This window comes from Scyliorhinus torazame, chromosome 11 (genome assembly GCF_047496885.1).
Source record: "Scyliorhinus torazame isolate Kashiwa2021f chromosome 11, sScyTor2.1, whole genome shotgun sequence".
NCBI classification, from domain to species: Eukaryota; Metazoa; Chordata; class Chondrichthyes; order Carcharhiniformes; family Scyliorhinidae; genus Scyliorhinus; species Scyliorhinus torazame.
The window spans coordinates 44,137,050-44,155,998 of NC_092717.1; the positions used below are offsets into that span (position 1 = coordinate 44,137,050).

Below are 18,949 nucleotides of genomic sequence, written 5' to 3' on the forward strand. Positions count from 1 at the left end.
CTGGAGGCCCGTGCTGGTATCGACAGGGGTCTGCAGGTTTGCAGCCATGGAGCCCAGGGGGTTGGCAAACCCTGTCTGTGACAGTGCGACGCCGGCTCGCACATGGCCACTGGCGCCGATGCCCTCAGCGATGGCCTGCAGAGACTGGGCCATGGCCTGCAGAGACTGGGCCATGGCCTGCTGAGACTGGGCTATGGCGTTGAGCGCCTCTGCCATCTGGCGCTGGCACTGGCTCATGGCCTCCTGTGAGAGGGCAGCCATTTCCTGGGCCACAGACGCCGCCTGCACGGAAGGCCCCAGGCTTCGCAAACCGTTCCCCATGGCTGACACCGTCGCACCCATTGCCTCCACCGCGGACGCCACCCGTGCGGTGTCGGCCTGGGTGGCACGCATGACCGGCACCACTCCCAGCTCCTGGACGCGGGTGGACTCCTCCACCTGCGACCGCAGCCGCCGCAAGCCGCCCGTCACCCTCTTCGCTCGTCTCCGGGTCGGTGGTTGCATCGGATCTATGTGTGGGTGTGGTAACTGCAGGAACCCGGGATCCATCTGGGCGGCAGATGTTCGCTTGAGCTGGGCTGCCCTCCGACCGCCCGGTCCCTCTGCTGCTCCTACCTCCACCTGCTGTACCGGGACGGCTGCGTTGTGCGCACCAGTGAGTGTACCAGACGCCTCATCACTAAAGTGCCCAACCGTGGTGAGTGTTTCTGCGATGGTGGAGGGTGTTGGTGACAGCAGTGGCGTTGTGTCGTGATCTTCGGCCCACTCTGAGTCCATGGCACTTTGGGGTGGGGGTTCGTCTCCACCCATCCACTCTGAGTCACTGTCCGGTATTTCGTCTTCCTGGGTAGTGCTGTCCCGGGTAGGGGTGTCCTGGGTAGTGGTGTCCTGGGTAGTGGTGTCCTGGGTAGTGGTGTCCTGGGTAGTGGTGTCCTGGCTCAGATGTGACGGGGGCCTGTGGCTGCCCCCCTCGTCGCTGGGTGGTCGCTCCCGCACGTGACGGGGGTGTCGTCTCCCTGTTGCTCCAGGTCTCTCCGTCTCCCGTGGTGTGCGAGGGGCATCCTGTGGGCGTCGCATGCTGGAGGGTCCGGGTCTCTCCGTCTCCCGTGGTCTCCGAGGGGCATCCTGCGGGCGTCGCATGCTGGAGGGTGCGGGTCTCTCCGTCTCCTGTGGTCTCCGAGGGGCATCCTGCGGGCGGTCTGCATCTGCGGGGATGGGTGCCTGGACGTTTGGTCCTGCGATACACAATGAAGCATGCATGGTTAGACATCAGGCAGTGATCAGGTGATATGGGGGAGGGGGATATAGGGGAGGGGGGATATGGGGAGGGGGGATATGGGGGAGGGGGGATATGGGGGAGGGGGGATATGGGGGAGGGGGGATATGGGGGAGGGGGGATATGGGGGAGGGGGGATATGGGGGAGGGGGATATGGGGGAGGGGGATATGGGGGAGGGGGATATGGGGAGGGGGATATGGGGAGGGGGATATGGGGAGGGGGATATGGGGAGGGGGGATATGGGGAGGGGGGATATGGGGGAGGGGGGATATGGGGGAGGGGGGATATGGGGGAGGGGGGATATGGGGAGGGGGGATATGGGGAGGGGGATATGGGGGAGGGGGATATGGGGGAGGGGGATATGGGGGAGGGGGATATGGGGGAGGGGGATATGGGGGAGGGGGATATGGGGGAGGGGGATATGGGGAGGGGGATATGGGGGATATGGGGGAGGGGGGATATGGGGGAGGGGGGATATGGGGGAGGGGGGATATGGGGGAGGGGGGATATGGGGGAGGGGGGATATGGGGGAGGGGGGATATGGGGGAGGGGGGATATGGGGGAGGGGGGATATGGGGGAGGGGGGATATGGGGAGGTGGGATATGGGGAGGTGGGATATGGGGAGGTGGGATATGGGGGAGGGGGATATGGGGAGGGGGATATGGGGGAGGGGGATATGGGGGAAGGGGATATGGGGGAGGGGGATATGGGGGAGGGGGGATATGGGGAGGAGGGATATGGGGAGGGGGGATATGGGGAGGGGGGATATGGGGAGGGGGGGTATGGGGGAGGGGGTTATGGGGGAGGGGGGATATGGGGAGGGGGGATATTGGGGAGGGGGGGATATGGGGAGGGGGGATATGGGGTGGGGGGTTATGGGGGAGGGGGGATATGGGGAGGGCGGATATGGGGGAGGGGGGGATATGGGGGAGGGGGGATATGGGGGAGGGGGGATATGGGGGAGGGGGGATATGGGGGAGGGGGGATATGGGGAGGGGGATCTGGGGAGGGGGATCTGGGGAGGGGGATCTGGGGAGGGGGATCTGGGGAGGGGGATCTGGGGAGGGGGATCTGGGGAGGGGGATATGGGGAGGGGGATATGGGGAGGGGGGATATGGGGAGGGGGGATATGGGGAGGGGGATATGGGGAGGGGGGATATGGGGAGGGGGATATGGTGAGGGGGATATGGTGAGGGGGATATGGGGAGGGGGGATATGGGGAGGGGGGATATGGGGAGGGGGGATATGGGGAGGGGGGATATGGGGAGGGGGGATATGGGGAGGGGGGATATGGGGGAGGGGGATATGGGGGAGGGGGATATGGGGGAGGGGGATATGGGGGAGGGGGATATGGGGAGGGGGGATATGGGGAGGGGGGATATGGGGAGGGGGGATATGGGGAGGGGGGATATGGGGAGGGGGGATATGGGGGATATGGGGGAAGGGGGATGTGGGGGAGGGGGGATATGGGGGAGGGGGGATATGGGGGAGGAGGGATATGGGGGAGGGGGGATATGGGGGAGGGGGGATATGGGGGAGGGGGGATATGGGGGAGGGGGGTAATGGGGGAGGGGGTAATGGGGGAGGGGGTAATGGGGGGGGATATGGGAGAGGGGGATATGGGGGAGGGGGATATGGGGGAGGGGGATATGGGGGAGGGGGATATGGGGGAGGGGGATATGGGGGAGGGGGATATGGGGGAGGGGGGGATATGGGGGAGGGGGGATATGGGGAGGGGGGATATGGGGAGGGGGGATATGGGGAGGGGGGATATGGGGGATATGGGGAGGGGGGATATGGGGAAGGGGGATATGGGGAGGGGGATATAGGGGAGGGGGATATAGGGGAGGGGGGATATGGGAGAGGGGGGATATGGGGAGGGGGGATATGGGGGAGGGGGGATATGGGGGAGGGGGGATATGGGGGAGGGGGGATATGGGGGAGGGGGGATATGGGGGAGGGGGATATAGGGGAGGGGGATATGGGTGATATGGGGAGAGGGATATGGGGAGGGGGGATATGGGGAGGGGGGGTATGGGGGAGGGGGATATGGGGGAGGGGGATATGGGGGAGGGGGATATTGGGGAGGGGGATATTGGGGAGGGGGGATATGGGGAGGGGGGATATGGGGGAGGGGGATATGGGGGAGGGGGGGTATGGGGGAGGGGGGATATGGGGAGGGGGGATATGGGGGAGGGGGGATATGGGTGAGGGGGGATATGGGGGAGGGGGGATATGGGGGAGGGGGGTTATGGGGGAGGGGGTTATGGGGGAGGGGGTTATGGGGGAGGGGGTTATGGGGGAGGGGGGTTATGGGGGAGGGGGGTTATGGGGGAGGGGGGTTATGGGGGAGGGGGGTTATGGGGGAGGGGGGTTATGGGGGAGGGGGGTTATGGGGGAGGGGGGTTATGGGGAGGCTCACCCTGCCTGCTCTGACGAGGTCGTTCACCTTCTTGTGGCACTGGATGCCTGTCCGTGGTGTCAGGGCCACAGCGGTGACGGCCTCTTCCACTTCCCTCCACAGACGCCGGCTGTGGCGTGGGGCAACTCTGCGGCCGTGCCCGGGATACAGGGCATCCCTCCTCTGCTCCACCGCGTCCAGGAGCGCCTCCACATCGCGTGACTCGAACCTCGGGGCTGAGCGACGGCCAGCCATCCAGTCGGGTGTTGCAGTCGGGTGTTCCGGTCGGGTGGGGGGGGAGCAGCGCGGCCTTATGAGCCGTCACGCCGTGCAACGCGTATGACGCTGCACGGCGTGAACCACTGCGCAAGCGCGGATCCCGTTACGTCGCTGCTAGCCCATTTCGGGCCGGAGACTATCGACCTATTTTTCTGACGTGACGCAATTCGGATTTGCGCCGATTTTTGCGCCGATCGGCGGACTTTCCGCCGATAACGGAGAATTTCGCCCCAGATGTTCAAAAGTCGAAACCGGAACACGTTGGAAAGTCTTGTGAAGGCAAGGGTTTTGTGATGATTGACATGCTGGCAACCAATGACAGGAGTCTGGAGGAGGGACAACTGAAGGTAGGTCATGTGACAGTCATGTAATAAAACAGCTTTCAAGTACTCCACCCTGCAACATTCCATTTTCTTCTGGCCCTCAGATAATTATAGTAAACTTCTTTCTAAGCAGACCTCAGCATTTTCTCTGCATGCTTACTTCTACACTGAACCTGAGAGCTACCAGCTTTCCGCATCAAATCACGTCGTATGTAGCGATAAATTACAAGGATACAATGTGTAAACAAGAAAACTCCATGCAGACCGGAGTATTCAGGCAAATGACTGCACTTTCCCAATGGAGTGTACTTTAGCTGTTCCTTTACACAAAGATATATTCAAGGGTGGTGCAGTCCTGCCCAGGCGTTCCTGCATCCTCCTTGCCTGGAGCCAGCTGACCAGCTAACACTCACTCACCAACTACTACTACAATCTACCAACTCCAGTATGCTGCTGGGAGGCGACAAGAATTTCTTCTTGATTGGTGACCTCCTGATCTCTTTCTCCACGAGCTGGACCTGGCTCAAATGGAGGGATTCCCGATCAATCACAATCCCCTGGGTTTGGAACTGCCGCAGCTCAAACTCCCCAATCAGCAGACACGCTTCTAATTTAATGAAGCTCCCTCGCAGGACCCACCGGTAGAAAATATTTGCTGGAGGCCCACTGATCAATTTCTGGTGATCGGCCAGCCCGTTCAAGGATTTACAATTCAAAAGGAATCTACAAAGGTTATGTTTGACTCTTATCAGTATGCTACTGCTGGATAGGAAATTGAAGAGGGGTGGGTTAAAGGGGAGGGACCTCAGCAGAGCTGAAAACTGTCAGGACACTGGGCTTGTTAGTGAAAACCCCAGACTATCCCAGCCAAACCAGGACGTAGTCACCCTAGCGAAACTCATGGAGTGCACATGCGGAAAGGGATTGCTAAAGAACCTGGAATTTCAGAACCATCTTACTAGGTTGCAAATTAGGCTTAATTTTACTTAGAAATCGCTTGTCCCACGATCAGAGATTTGTAGTGTATGATACACACAAATCTCAACTCCTTCACCAGCAACAACTTAAAACAATCCAAACGCCTAGGCAGGGCAATGCAGTTCAGCTACTAAGCACTGTGGGCATAGCGTGTCACTTTCATTCAATAGAAATGTATTTTATTGAACTTGCAGCAGTTTTTCCATGTATACTTCAATCATACAATATCACAACGCTTCTGTAGCAATATGATGATTCTGTGCCAAGAACCGAATGTGGACCGTGGCTATTTATAAACACAGCTGCTCCTGCCCAAAATAAATGGATCACTTAAAGACACTAGAAGCAGTAACAGATTTTGGCTGATGTAAGCAACTGCCTATTTTAAACATTTGACGGATCAATTGCAGAATTAGGTGGTGTTAGAAATATATCATACTGATCGCTGGCTGCAATCTGCTTACACTTAAGCTTGCATGATAGACAGGAGACAATTTGAGTGCAAAAGGTAGAGGATGCAGTTGAAAGAAAGCAAAATCTGGAGCCATGTTTCTCAAATATCTTGCAATGTCAAGTACAACTGCTCTGGCACGGAGTTCTTCCAAGGCTGAATGAGATTTGGATCTGACTGTTTGTGGGATCTTCCCGCGTGCAAACCAGCGACTGTATTTGCTCCCAATAACAGCAGTCATTATGAAGAGCTTTGGAACATATTTAAGCAAGCAGATAAAGAATTATATAAATATTTGGCATCTTGAGCTCCCACCAATAGGTGATGGCTTTGTCCTCTGGCATTATTCCAAACAGGCTGTACAAACTTACGACAGTAAACCTGGTGTTAACAGGCACACTCCAACGAGTAACCAGAAATTTTGACAGCTTGGTTTTATTTTTTAAAAGGCAATCACTTTCAGATCATGCATTTTTTAAACCAATAATAATAGATTTTAAATACGCAAAGTTCTTAGTTAAATTAAATCATTGCGTCAATTTTGGTTACTGCGTCCGAACAAAAATAGACTGCATCTTGTCTTGTATTCAGAATAATGGCCCATTAATCAGTATTGATTAACCAGCACCACCCACTTCCAGAAGTTCGAGGAAAATGCCTACCACTATCTTCTAACAAACCTTTGTGGGAGCATCATTGACACAGAAACTGCATTGGTTCAAGGAGAATGCCTGCTAGATAACAATCATTATTTGGTTAGAAGTAAAAAACTAAGCCAGCTGAACCTTTCACCGAAAAGGACAACAAGAGTTACAGAATCAAACAATATAAATAGGGTCAAGAGGCAACTGGATAAGTTTTTGGGGGGTGTTGAGGGGAAACATGGGGCTGGATCCTCCATTTCGCTGGCAATGCACTCACACCCGTGGAATTCCCGACGGCGTGGGGGTGCACACAATGGGAGACCCCATTGGCCGGCTGCCGGAACGGAGAATCCCACTGCCGGTGGGGGCGCACCACACCAGTAAACGGGTGCGGCGGGACAGAGAATCCCGCTCGTGGTGAAAGTGTGGCCAGGTAGGTGGTGTCGATTGAGCAAAAACAGCCAGGCTCATTCAGCCACTAGAATCTTCCTGCTCTTACAAATTCGGAAGCTTCTTCAATCTACATCAAGGACAAGGAATATTGATGGGCTTAATGGAACTAACAGGATTCTACTGACTGGTCACATTTTTCAAATGAGTGAGCAGTATCAAACCAATCTTATTTCAATAAAAGAAAAGCAAAATACAGGCAGCATCGATTGAGAGTGAAACGGAATTAACGTTTCAAGTCCATATGACTTCTTTTGGGAATGTTCTTCACTTTTGCTCCACCTCACCCTCTCCCCATTCTCAACAGCAGAAAACTCTTTTACCTTCCTACCTCTCTTCAGTTCTAAACAGTAATTTTGAACTCTTAACTTTATTTCTCTCTCTCCACAGATGCTGCCAGACCTCATTACCTTTTTCAGCACCTACTGTGTTTATTTCTTTTTTTAAATATTTTTTTTAATTAAAGTTTTTCATAATAAATAGTAATAATCCTAACACAGCAAAGTAGAGTGAACATTAACATAGTGCAAAAAAAAGTATACAATAGCAATTGACTAGACGTGACCCCACGCGCCTCAGTCTTCCCACACCCTCCCAACGGAGCACTCACCCCCACTCCCCTACGGATCGCTGCTGCTGCTGACGTTTTAATTTTCCCTGAGAAGCCATCGGACGGTATTATGCCCCCGCTCAACAGCAGCAGCTCTGTATACGTGGCAAAATTATTTACACACATAAGTAGGCATCTGTTTGTGGTGTTGTCGTTCCTTGTTTCTCCCAGTTTGTTAACGTTTCCCCGACTCCCCCCTCCCCCTCCCTGGCTCTCCTCTATTGTTCCGTCTCTTCCCACTACCCCCCCTCTCCCTGCTCCTGCTCCAGTACTCCACAAAACTGGGGCTGGACCAGAACTGTGTTTGTTTCAAATCCTACTTCACTAGTCACTTCTAAAATATATATTAAAAGGAATGTGTAATTATTGAACAATCTCAAAAAGTAACCAGGCAACACAGAGCTGGTTTCAGCAGGTTAGTCGCATATTTATTAAAGATGTTATAGTTGGACACTTGGAAACATTCATGGCAAACAGGCAGAGTCAACATTGGTTTGCGAAAGGAAAATCATGTATAATCAATTTATTAGAGTTCTTTGAAGACCTCACGGGTGTTGTGGATTCCTGTACTTAGATTTCGAGAAGGTAGTTGATAAGGTGCCTCACCAAAGGTTTTTGCAGAAAATAAAAGCTCATTGTGTAGTGGGTAACATATTGGTATGGAACGAAGATTTGCTACCTAACAGGAAACAGGAGTTGGCAGTAATGGGTCTTTTTCTAGTTGACAAGATGTAACGAGTGGTGTGTTATGGATCAGTGCTGGGGCTTCAACCTTTTACAATGTATGTAAATGGCAGGGATGAAAGGACTGAAGGTATTGTTGCCAAGATAGGTAGAAAAGTAAATTGTGAAGAGGACATAAGGAGATTACAATAGAAAATAGATAGGTTAAGCAAGTGGGCAAAAATCTGGCAAATGGAGCATAATGTAGGCAAATCTGAAATTGTCCATTTTTCACAGGAAGAATACAAAATAAGCATATCAGCTAAATAGTGAGAGACTGCAGAGCTCTGAGGTGCAGAGGGATTTGAGTGTTCTGATGCATGAATCATAAAAGGTTAGTACACAAGTACCGCAGGTAATTAGGAAAGCTATTAGAATGTTATAGTTTATTGTGAGGGGAATTGAATACAAAATAGGGGGCTGATTCTTCAGTTGTACAGGACAGTAAGACCACACCTAGAGTAGTGTGTACAATATTGGACTCCTTATTCAAGAACGGATGCAATAGCATTAGAAGCAGTTCAGGGAAGGTTCACTAAACCAATACCAGGAATGGGCTGGTTATCTTACAAGGAAAATGTGACCGCTAGGCTTGCATCTACTACCGTTTAGAAGAGTAAGACGTGACTTGATTGAAACATACAAGATCCTGAGAGGTCTTGACAAGGTGGTTGTTTCCCCTCTAGTGGGAGAACCAAGAACTAGGTTTACTAAGCTAATACCAGGAATGGGTGACTTGTCTTACAAGAAAAGGTTAGAGGTTAGGTTTGTGTTCACTACAGTTTAAAAGCGTGAGAGGCGACGATCAAAACCTTTAGTGGTATTGGCAAGCTAGATGTGGGGAGGATATTTCCTCTTGTCCGAAATCTAGAACAAGGGCATCACGGGTTAAAAATAAAGGAGGTGGGATTCTCCATTTCTGAGACTAAGTGCTGACGCCGACGCGGACTTTCACGACAGCAAAATTGGCACCAATCCTGGATCGATTCAGCAACTGGGGAGGGGCTAGCACCGGCGCCACGTGGAACACAATCAATTCCAATGAGAAATGGTGTGCGATTCGCCGGGTCTGTGATTGGCACTCGGGAAGCTAACAAACTGCAGCCGCATAAACACTTTACTCCCCACACACACCATCCCAGCCAACAAGGTGGCGCTGGTTGTGCTGGAGCGCGCCCATAGAGCTGGTGTGCCCATAGAGCTAATGGGTCGGCTGGGGCCAGAGGACACCTAGGGGGACACTATACGACCCGTGACCCTATGTTCACAGTGGGCTGTCAGCAGTGTGCACAGCTGCCTTTCCGGCTGCGGCAATAGCGTTCCGTGTCCATCCACCCCAACCCCTCAGCCGACTTCCTGGCCACCCCTGCTACTCTTTCTCTCTACCACGCCCCCCCCCCCCCGCCCCCCCCCGGGGTTGGCAATGCCGTCCGGCCAGCAGCACAACTGTCAGCAAATTATGGTGATGTTGGACACTTTCCGTACCTTCTCTCTCTCCCTCAGCAGCCACAAAGCCAGTTTCAGGATTTTTAGAAGCACAAGTGAACTGTTGGGACTTGGCCCATCGGAGGAGGAGCATCGCAGAGGCCCCGGAGAATACTGCGTCAGGCCCGCTAATGATATGCAAACAGTGTCTACTATACACACGTTCCGAACCGCACTGATGCCGCTGTCGAGGTGACAGAGAATAATTAAATTGGCAGCCACAGCGATTTTAGCGTCGGAACCTATTCTCCACCCAATCGCGTTTTGGCGTGAGCCAACGGAGAATCCCGCCCACGGTCTCTCACTTAATCTGAGAATAAGGGATCATCCATTTAGGACACAGAAACATGGAGGAATTTCTTCTCCCAGGGGATAGCAAATCTATGAAATTCTTTACCACGGAGGGCTGAGGTGGCTGGGTCGTTGGGTATGTTCAAGGCTGAGAGAGAAAATTTTAATCAGGAAAGGCATCAAGGGTTATGGGGAGAAGGCAGGAAAGTGGAGTGAGGATTATTATTTCAGATCCATCATGATCTCATTGAATGGCAGAGTTGAGTTGATGAGCTGAATGGCCTACTTCTGCTCCTATGCCTTATAGTCGCTGAAACTCCAATTCCAGTGCATTTTCAGAAGAGTCTTTGAATATTTTTAAGGCAGAGTTAGATAAGATTATTGATTAACAGGAGGTGAAGTGTTATCAGTAGGCAGCAATGCGAGGTTGGAGTTCAAAGCCGATCAGCACTGATGCACTGAATGGTGGTGCAGGTTCAAGGGGCCGAGTGGCCTACTCCTGTTTGTATCATTCATTTCAGGGGCATTTGTATGGCCAATTTTATCAATGTTTTCCTCAGTAATACTGTGTTTTTCTAATATCAATTCTATTGGAAAAATCACTGGTGAATAGTTTTACAAATTTTAGGGGTTGGAGGCGCAGCATGTGTCTCACTTGGTGGGAAAGTAAATGACTAGAAATGTGACATGCTGTCCTCTGCAACCAAATGTCTGATCTTCTGTCCTGTCGAACAAATCTTTACACTGGGTGTGCTTACTTGTAAAATGTATCCAAACTTGTGCAATCATGAACTTATCAGCAGAACAACATCAATGAATTAGAGAGGGTTCAGGAAGACTGGCTGAGAAAACAGAACTTTAAGAAAAAAGATTGAAAGAAAAAGGGATTGAATTTTTTTAAATGCTGAGAGGCATCAGAACATAATTGTAAATATTATTTGAATTTTAATTGGATAACCAACAGACATCAGGCCAGAATCAATATCCAGTGAGAGGTACATAAAGAGAAATGTTGATTTTGCAATCCAGTCATCAACCTCTGGAATAGGGCCCTCGAGGTATAGCAGTTTACATTGCATCAATGATCTGCTTTGAAGAGGAACAGATGAGTATATGCTGAGGAGCAGGTAAAGAGATGGGGGCATAAACATAAGGTAATTGTATATTGTTCAGGACATGATGGATACAGAGTTACTTGGTTCAACAAAACGTCATTTCGAAGGGTAGCCTGTCAAAAATGAAAAACGTAGGCTGGAAAGTGTTTGTGTTTTGTACCATTTAGTGCAGAAGAAGAAACTTAAAGGGCTGGATTCTCCGTTCCTGAGACTAAGTGCTGGCTCCGGGACAGGATTTGTGGACTTTCACGACAGCAAAACTAGCGCCGTGCCTGGACCAATTGAGCGACTATGGAGAGACTAACACCAGCGCCACGTGGAACACAATCGATTCCAATGAAACACGGCGTGGGATTCATCGGGTCCATGACTGACACTTGGGAGCCTGATGGATCTCTGTCTCTATTCTGAACCGTGGATATGCGTTATCCCTTCTTAGTTCCCAAATAACAGAGATTCCATACTGAACTTTTTGGCAAAGTTATTTAAAACTTTATTTGTCAGGTTTTTTTAGTGTCTACTGGTGATTCAATTTCAGTACAAAATTAAGAGAAAGTTCCAACTTGCCCTGCAGCAAGCTAGTCGGATCAATTGTCTTTAGCAAATACAGTAGTTGAATTCAAAATACAATTATATTTCTTGTTAATTTCTTCAAATCAAGATGCACATTACCAAAAACAACTGAGTGATTAAAAACAAAAGAAAATGGTGATTTTACAAAGCAAGCAGAATAGGTTTCAGAAAATAGGTTAGGAGTGATTCCGGAATGAGTTTTCTCATCCTGACAACTGATCTTTTAAGGAGATTACTATCTTACAGTGTTGCCCTCTTTACAGCTGTGATTGGCTTTAACCAATTTACAATTCACTCAATTTGGCCAAACTGTCTGTCCATCGATTTAAGAGATAAAGGATTTGGGTGTGATTTAGTAATTTTCCATACTCTGATTTGTCAATTATGCCTCTAACATTAATTAGAATAACACAGTTTTCGAAAAGTCATTATCATCCTGACTGACTGTTATCACAGAAACAGATCTGTCCAGGCGTGGGAAGGCATCTGCCGACAATGAAGTCTTTTGTCACTGGCCTTGCATTCTGGCCAGTCTCGAATAACTTGCAAAATATGAACATTTAAAGTCTTATCTGATTAATTCCCAGTTAGTCAGCTTCTCTTACTCTCATGGTTAATATGATTCAGTCAATTGCTCCCAATAACTTATTTGAACCCCTATCTACCTCATCTATAGCGAACCACAAAATCTGATTTCTATTAGAGCCTGACAAGCTGCAGCCGCGCATACACAGATGTTACTGGATTATGGTGGAGCGCACCCATATAGCTGATGGGTCTGCTGGGGCCAGCGGGCACCTCGGGGGGTGGCATGGCAGGACACCCATACGACCCTTGGCCCCAAGTTCACAGTGGGCTGTCGGCAGCCTGTGCAGCTGCATGGCTGCCTTTCCGGCTGTGGCAATGCTGTTCCGTGCCCGTCGATCGCAACCGCACAGCTCAACTCCTTGCAAACTCCTGCTACTCCCCCCTCCCCCCCCGACAGAAGCCACCTCAGCCAGCGGCACAACTGTCAGAAAACTATAGCGATGTTGGACACTTTCCATATCCCCTCTCTCTCCCTCAGCAGCCACAACGCCACTTTGACAAGTTTTAAAAGCAGAAGTGAACCGCGCCGTCGGGAACTCGGTCCATCAGAGACGGAGAATTGCGAGGCCCCAGAATGCCGGGTCAGGCCCACTAATTGCCACCGCTGTTGAGGTGACAGAGAATAGCGATTTGGCGTCAAAACCTATTCTCTGCCCAATCACGTTTCACCATTTCGGCGTCAGCCAACGGAGAATCCTGCCCAGAGTTTTTCTCAGGGATTAAAGGAAGCCAATTTGCAACCGCCCACAAATACAAATCAGCTCTAAATAACTAATAGCTGGTCTAATTCCTGCCAGAATGGAAAAGCACTAAAGTTATTCATAGATTCATGTTAAGTGCAAAATTCAGAAAGTCTTCAAAGAATCTCTAAATGCATTGTTAACTATCGCTAAGAGTGAAAGGGAATGGGGCAAAGATGTGGCAGACAAAAACAAAAGTAAAGGGAACCAGTGGATTGAAGAAAAAAAATGAAGATCCAACTTCTCCCCAAGCTGCTTGTTCTAAGTTCTACTGAGAAAACATGTGCTAAAAATATACAAAGGGCTGGCTTGTCATGTGATCTTCCTTCTCCAACTGTGGATAGAATTTTAAAAAACAAGACATTGTCTGTATAGTTCAAAGATGATTTGATTTGCTCCTGTCTGGAAGCTAACTTAGCTATGGTCTCACTGTTCAAGCAAATAGTCTTAATGGCCCAACTCCAACAGTTGAATACCTCAGGTGATTGGCATAGATGCCACCCTCATGAAACAGAAGAAGCAAGTCCTTCATACTTCCTGAATCAATGTAGGAATGAGAAATAAAGTTGCAGCATCAGGTATGGAGCCACATCAAGAATCAAACAGTGGAAAAGTAACAAGGAATGAAGTGGCAGTGAATTACCAACCAGGTTCTAAGAGTTAAAAAAACTAGCTGTTATATTACTGGTTCCAGTTGATCAAGTCAGAGGATAAAACACGTAAAGCATGTCTCAGGAGCACTTTTAAAATTAGGGGTCGCCCTTATAGGAGCGACGAGGAGAAATATTTTCTCTCAAGATGGTTGCGCAATGTTGGAACTGTCTACCTCAGAAGGCAGTGGAAACAGGATCACTGAATATTTTTAAGGTGGGGTAGATTGATCCCCTTGTCCAACAAGAATCTCAGGTTATCGGGGCAGATGGAGAATGTGGAGCTCAACACAAACAGATCAACCATCATCTTACTAAATGGCTGAACAGGCTTGAGGGGCCAAAGAGCCTGCTTCTGCTCTTCATTTGCATGCCTGTCTGGATAGACCGACAAGTTGACAATTGCTGGGACAGGCAGATCTTTCTGGATGAATGGACAAGACACCACAACTTGGCCACCTTCTTCCATAAAAGAAATAGTGCATAGTTTTGGGATCGACATGCTGAGGCAATAGGGAGAGATTCACAACAATGATGCCCAACATCATGGATAAACTAGAGGTGGAGTGGATGCTTCCTCTTGTGGGGCATTCTAGAACAAGGTCACAACATTAGGATAAGAGGGAGTAAATTTAAAAGAGTTGAGGAGAAGCTATTTCTCCCAAACGGTTGTGAATCTGTGGAATTCGCTACCCCAAATTATGAAAAGATGAAACTGTGGGCAGAAACAGATGATTTTCAGAGAGTGAGAGTCGAGAATAATAGATAACCAATACAAGATTAATTGTACAAGATTTAGGTTAGGACAGAGAGAACAGGAGAAATCTTTTCTATACAGTTGTAATACTGTCAGATGCATCATCAGAGTTAGTGATTGCGTAAAGGTCAACATTTATAAATAAGTTCGTTATGAAGGAGGGGACAATAAAGGGGCATGGGTTGTGATTAGGACCACTGCTAGTGTGGAAACAAATGACTGGTTGGGTTGATCCACGTGTTTCTGTGTTGTAATTGTGCAATTCTATCAAGGCAAATATCCAGAAAACAAACAAAACTGTGTTTTCGGCTTCATAGAATCAGAGTCCCTACAGTGCAGGAGGAGGCTATTCGGCCCATTAAGTCTGCACTGGCCCTCAGAAAGGGCACCCTGCGGGGCAGCACAGGGGTTAGCACTGCTGCCTACAGCGCCAAGGACCCGGGTTCGAATCCCAGCCCTGGGTCACTGTCCGTCTGGTGTTTGCACAGTCTCCCCATGTCTGCGTGGGTTACACCCCCACAGCCAAAAAGATCTGCAAGTTAGATGGATTGGCCACGCTAAATTGCCCCTCAATAAGGAAAAAAAAGCGCCCTAACACAAGCCCACTCCCCGCACTATCCTTGTATACCCACCGCAGCTTAGTGCCCAAAGGGCAATTTAACATGGGCAATCCACCTAACATGCACCTATTTGCACTGTGGGAGGAATCAGGTGAATTTTCACAGTAATCTCATTGCAGTGTTAATGTAAGCCTACTTATGACACCAATGAAGATTATTGTGGGCGGGATTCTCCACTCCCACGCTGAAGTGGCCGCGCCGTCGTGAATGCCGTCGAGGTTCACGACGGCGCGGAACGGCCCCGGTCCCGACCGATTCAGGCCCTGACAATGGGCCAGTATTGGGGCCGCGTCATCTACCCGCACCAGGCCTTGTTGCCCGCGTAAAAGCGGCGCCGCATAGATGACGCGGCCGGCGCCGCATAACGGACGTCATCCACGCAAGCACGGGTTGGCCGGCGCCAACCCACGCATGCGTGATTGCCATCCTGTCCAAATCCGCCCCGCAAGAAGATGGGGGACGGATCTTGCGGGGCCGCAGAAGGAAGGAGGTCCTCCTTCAGAGAGGACGGCCCGACGATCGGTGGGCACCGATCGCGGGCCACCCCACATTCCAGGTGAAGCCCGGTGCAGGTTCCCCCCTCGCCCCTCGCCCCCCCCCCGCCCCCCCCCCCCAGCGTTCACGCACCACCCACGACTGCAGTGACCAGGTGGGACGGCGCGGGGGGGGGGGGGGGGACCCGCCATTTTGGCCTGGCCGCTCGGCCCATCCGGGCCTCAGAATAGCGGGGGTGCCGGAGAATCGCCATTTTGGGTGTCTCCGGCGATTCTCCGACTCGCGAAAATCGACCGGGCCATTCGCGCTGCTTGGGAGAATCGCGGGAGGGCGTCGGACCGGCGTCCCCAGAAATGTTGGCGGCCCAGGCGATTCTCCCAACCGGCGTGGGAGTGGAGTATCGCGCCCTATGTATTTCAGATTTCCAGCATTCTTTGTCTTTTAGTTTATTGATTAGTTTTGGTGACAAATTCATTTTCAGTTGAACGAACAAAACCGCATCCAGTTTTCTCTGAAATACACTAATGGATACTCCATTAAATAACAATTATGATGAGGTCTCTGGAGATTGTGCAGGTTTACGAAGGATTTCAGTTTGTGAACACGCCGACGTTTTCAGCAGAAACTTCGGAGAGTCCGCAGCGCAACCTGACGCAACTTTTAGGAGGTTGGGAACCTTGTGCTGATCGCGTTCATTTCTAAAACCTTTTAAGGACAAAGCGGGGAAATTTTCCAAGTGGAAGATATCTCAAGATAAATCCACCGACAAGATTAAAAAGGACGAGTCTTGCAAATGAAAGAGCGAAAGTATCCTCCGCCGGCGGCGGGATACGCCGACCGCGCACCCACGGGTTTCCCGGCGGCGTGAGGTGTCCACAAAGGGGAAACCCCAGCGGCGAGAACGGAAAATCCCACTGCCAGCGACGGGGCGGCGGGAAACGCGCGGCTGTGGCGGCAGAGAAATGAAATGAAATTAAAATCGCTTATTGTAACGAGTAGTCTTCAATGAAGTTACTGTGAAAAGCCCCTAGTCGCCACATTCCGCCGCCTGTTCGGGGAGGCTGGTACGGGAATTGAACCGTGCTGCTGGCCTACCTTGGTCTGCTTTAAAAGCCAGCAATTTTGTCCAGTGAGATCAACCAGTCCAAGAGCAACACAACTTTCACAAAAGAGTTGTGCCTTGGCTTCACTTGCTGTTGTAATTATACCGAGGTCTCGAGTTACTGCACTTTCGATAATTTCCCAGCTGAACTGTTGTGGAATGTAACTTTACATTTAAAACATTAATAAAGTTGATCTTTGGGGGAATGTGGGGTGGATTTGTACCTTGGTTCCGTGATAAAAATCATCCACTGCTTCATAGCCCATGAAGGGGAACTGCATGTGGGTGTGGGTGTCGATGCCTCCTGGCAGCACCAGCTTGTCGGTGGCATCGATCACTCTGCCCCGTTGTGGGACCGGCAGGTTGGTGCCCACAGCCTGGATCAGCCCATCTTCAATGTAAACATCGGCGAGGAGGGAGTTGTCCTCATTCACCACCTTCCCACCCCGAATCAGGATCCCGCTGCTGCCGCCGCTCATCGTCTCTGCTTTATCACCGGTGAAGGTGAACCGTAGGAACCGACTGACCAGAGTAACAAGCACCCTGCCCTGCCCCTCTTCCGCCCTATTACAACGTTCCCACAGCGAGACATGAACCGCGCCTGCGCAGCCCCGCTGGCCCCTGTCACGTGTGCGTCGGACGGCCAGTCCTCGGAGTGACGGCCGGCGCGCATGCGCACGCACTACTCCGTCAGGGAAGCGCATGAGAACTGGTCCACTGCGCACGTGCGCTGTTGCCAGACTGCCACTCTGACTGAGCGCGCATGCGAATATTCGTACCTCGTTGCGCAAGCGCACACAGGCCTGAGGGCCTCGTGCGTCTCCACTTCGTGCCTGCGCACTTCATATGGGGCAGGGATCGTCTGTCCCTGAGACTAAATGATGACGTGGGCGGGGGTGGGGGGTGGGGCAGGATTCGTTGACTTTCACCCAGCCAAAACTGGTGCCGCACCTGAACTGATTCAGCGACTGTGCAGGGGCTAGCACCAGCGCCACTTGGAACACAATTGACTCCAATGAAAAACGGTGCAGGATTTGCCGGGTCCGTGATTGACATTCGGGAAGCTGACAAGCTGCAGCTGCACATACACATTCCACTCCCCACATACACTCATCCCAGCCAACAAGATGCCACTGGTTGTGCTGGAGCATGCCAATATAGCTGATGGGTCGGCTGAGGCCAGAGGGTACCTAGGGGGCGTGGCCGGGGGGGGAGTGGGGGGGGGGAGGGCGGGGCACCTATACAACCTGTGGTCCTAAGGTCACAGTGGACTGTTAGCGATGTGCGCAGCTGCATGGCTGCTTTTCTGGCTGCAGCAATGTTGTTCCGTGCCCGTCCACCCCGACCCCACAGCCCACCTCCTGGGCACCCCCTGCTACTCCCCCCGGCCCTGGCAGAAACCCCCTGGCCAGCGGCACAACTGTCAGCAAACTATGGTGGACACTTTCCGTAACCACGCCCCACCCCTCCTCCCTCAGCAGCCACTATGCTGGTTTCACGATTTTTAAAAGCACAAGTGAACCGCGCCATCGGGAACTTGGCCCATCGAAGGCAGAGAATCTCAGAGGCCCCGGAGAATACCGGGTCGGACCCACATTGAAGCCACTATCGAGGTGGTGGAGAATTGTGATCTGGCTTCATATAGGCACCCGCCGCAATTTTGGTGTCAGAACCTATTCTCCACACAGTCGGGTTTCTCGATTTCGCCGTCAGCCATCAGAGAATCCCACCCATGCTGTCTGGATGAGGAGTGTGAAGGGTCGTTAACTGGGAACTTTACAATGTTTTCTTGTCTAATTTTCATTACTCACATTCTGTTCCTTTTGCCAATGTTGTGCTCATTCTTTGCTGAATACACAATCCTCAGGCTTTTTGGCAACATTACAAATCTTTATAGTTATATCAGAACAGGAGTAGGCCATTCAGCCCGAAAAGCCTGCTCCGCCATTCAATAGAATCATGGCTAATTGGACATTTCAATGCCTTTTACCCACACTGTCCCCATAACCCTTATTGTTTAGGTGAGTTGGACATTCTGAATTCTCCCTCAGTGTACCCGAACAGGCACCAGCGTGTGGCGACATGGGGATTTTAGTAATAACTTCATTGCAGTGTTAATGTAAACCTACTTGTGACACTAATAAAGATTATTATTATTAATCAGAAATCTATCTATCTCTACTGCAAACATACTCAATAACTCAGTTTTAAGACCCTTTGAAGTAGAGAATTCCAAATATCCACAACCCTCCGTGTAAAACAATTCCTTATTTTTAAATTATGCTTCCTAGACACCTCAAATAAGGGTAACGTCTAATCCTGTCTATTCCTTTCAAGTATTTTGCAGGTTTCAATGAGATCCCCTCTCATTCTTTGAAACTTTAGAGAATAAAGG

At 50.8% G+C, this 18,949-nt stretch overlaps 1 protein-coding gene across 1 annotated transcript in view; it reads right to left on the reverse strand.

The window, feature by feature from the left end:
* dpys (dihydropyrimidinase) overlaps nt 1-17,145 on the reverse strand; it is a 139,320-nt gene extending 122,175 nt beyond the window's left edge. The window contains exon 1 of the mRNA XM_072467213.1: nt 16,779-17,145. Within this exon, the coding sequence (XP_072323314.1) occupies nt 16,779-17,033 (255 nt within the window). The 5' untranslated portion in view covers nt 17,034-17,145. The remainder of the gene's footprint in view (nt 1-16,778) is intronic.
* Nucleotides 17,146-18,949: the final 1,804 nt, after the last annotated feature.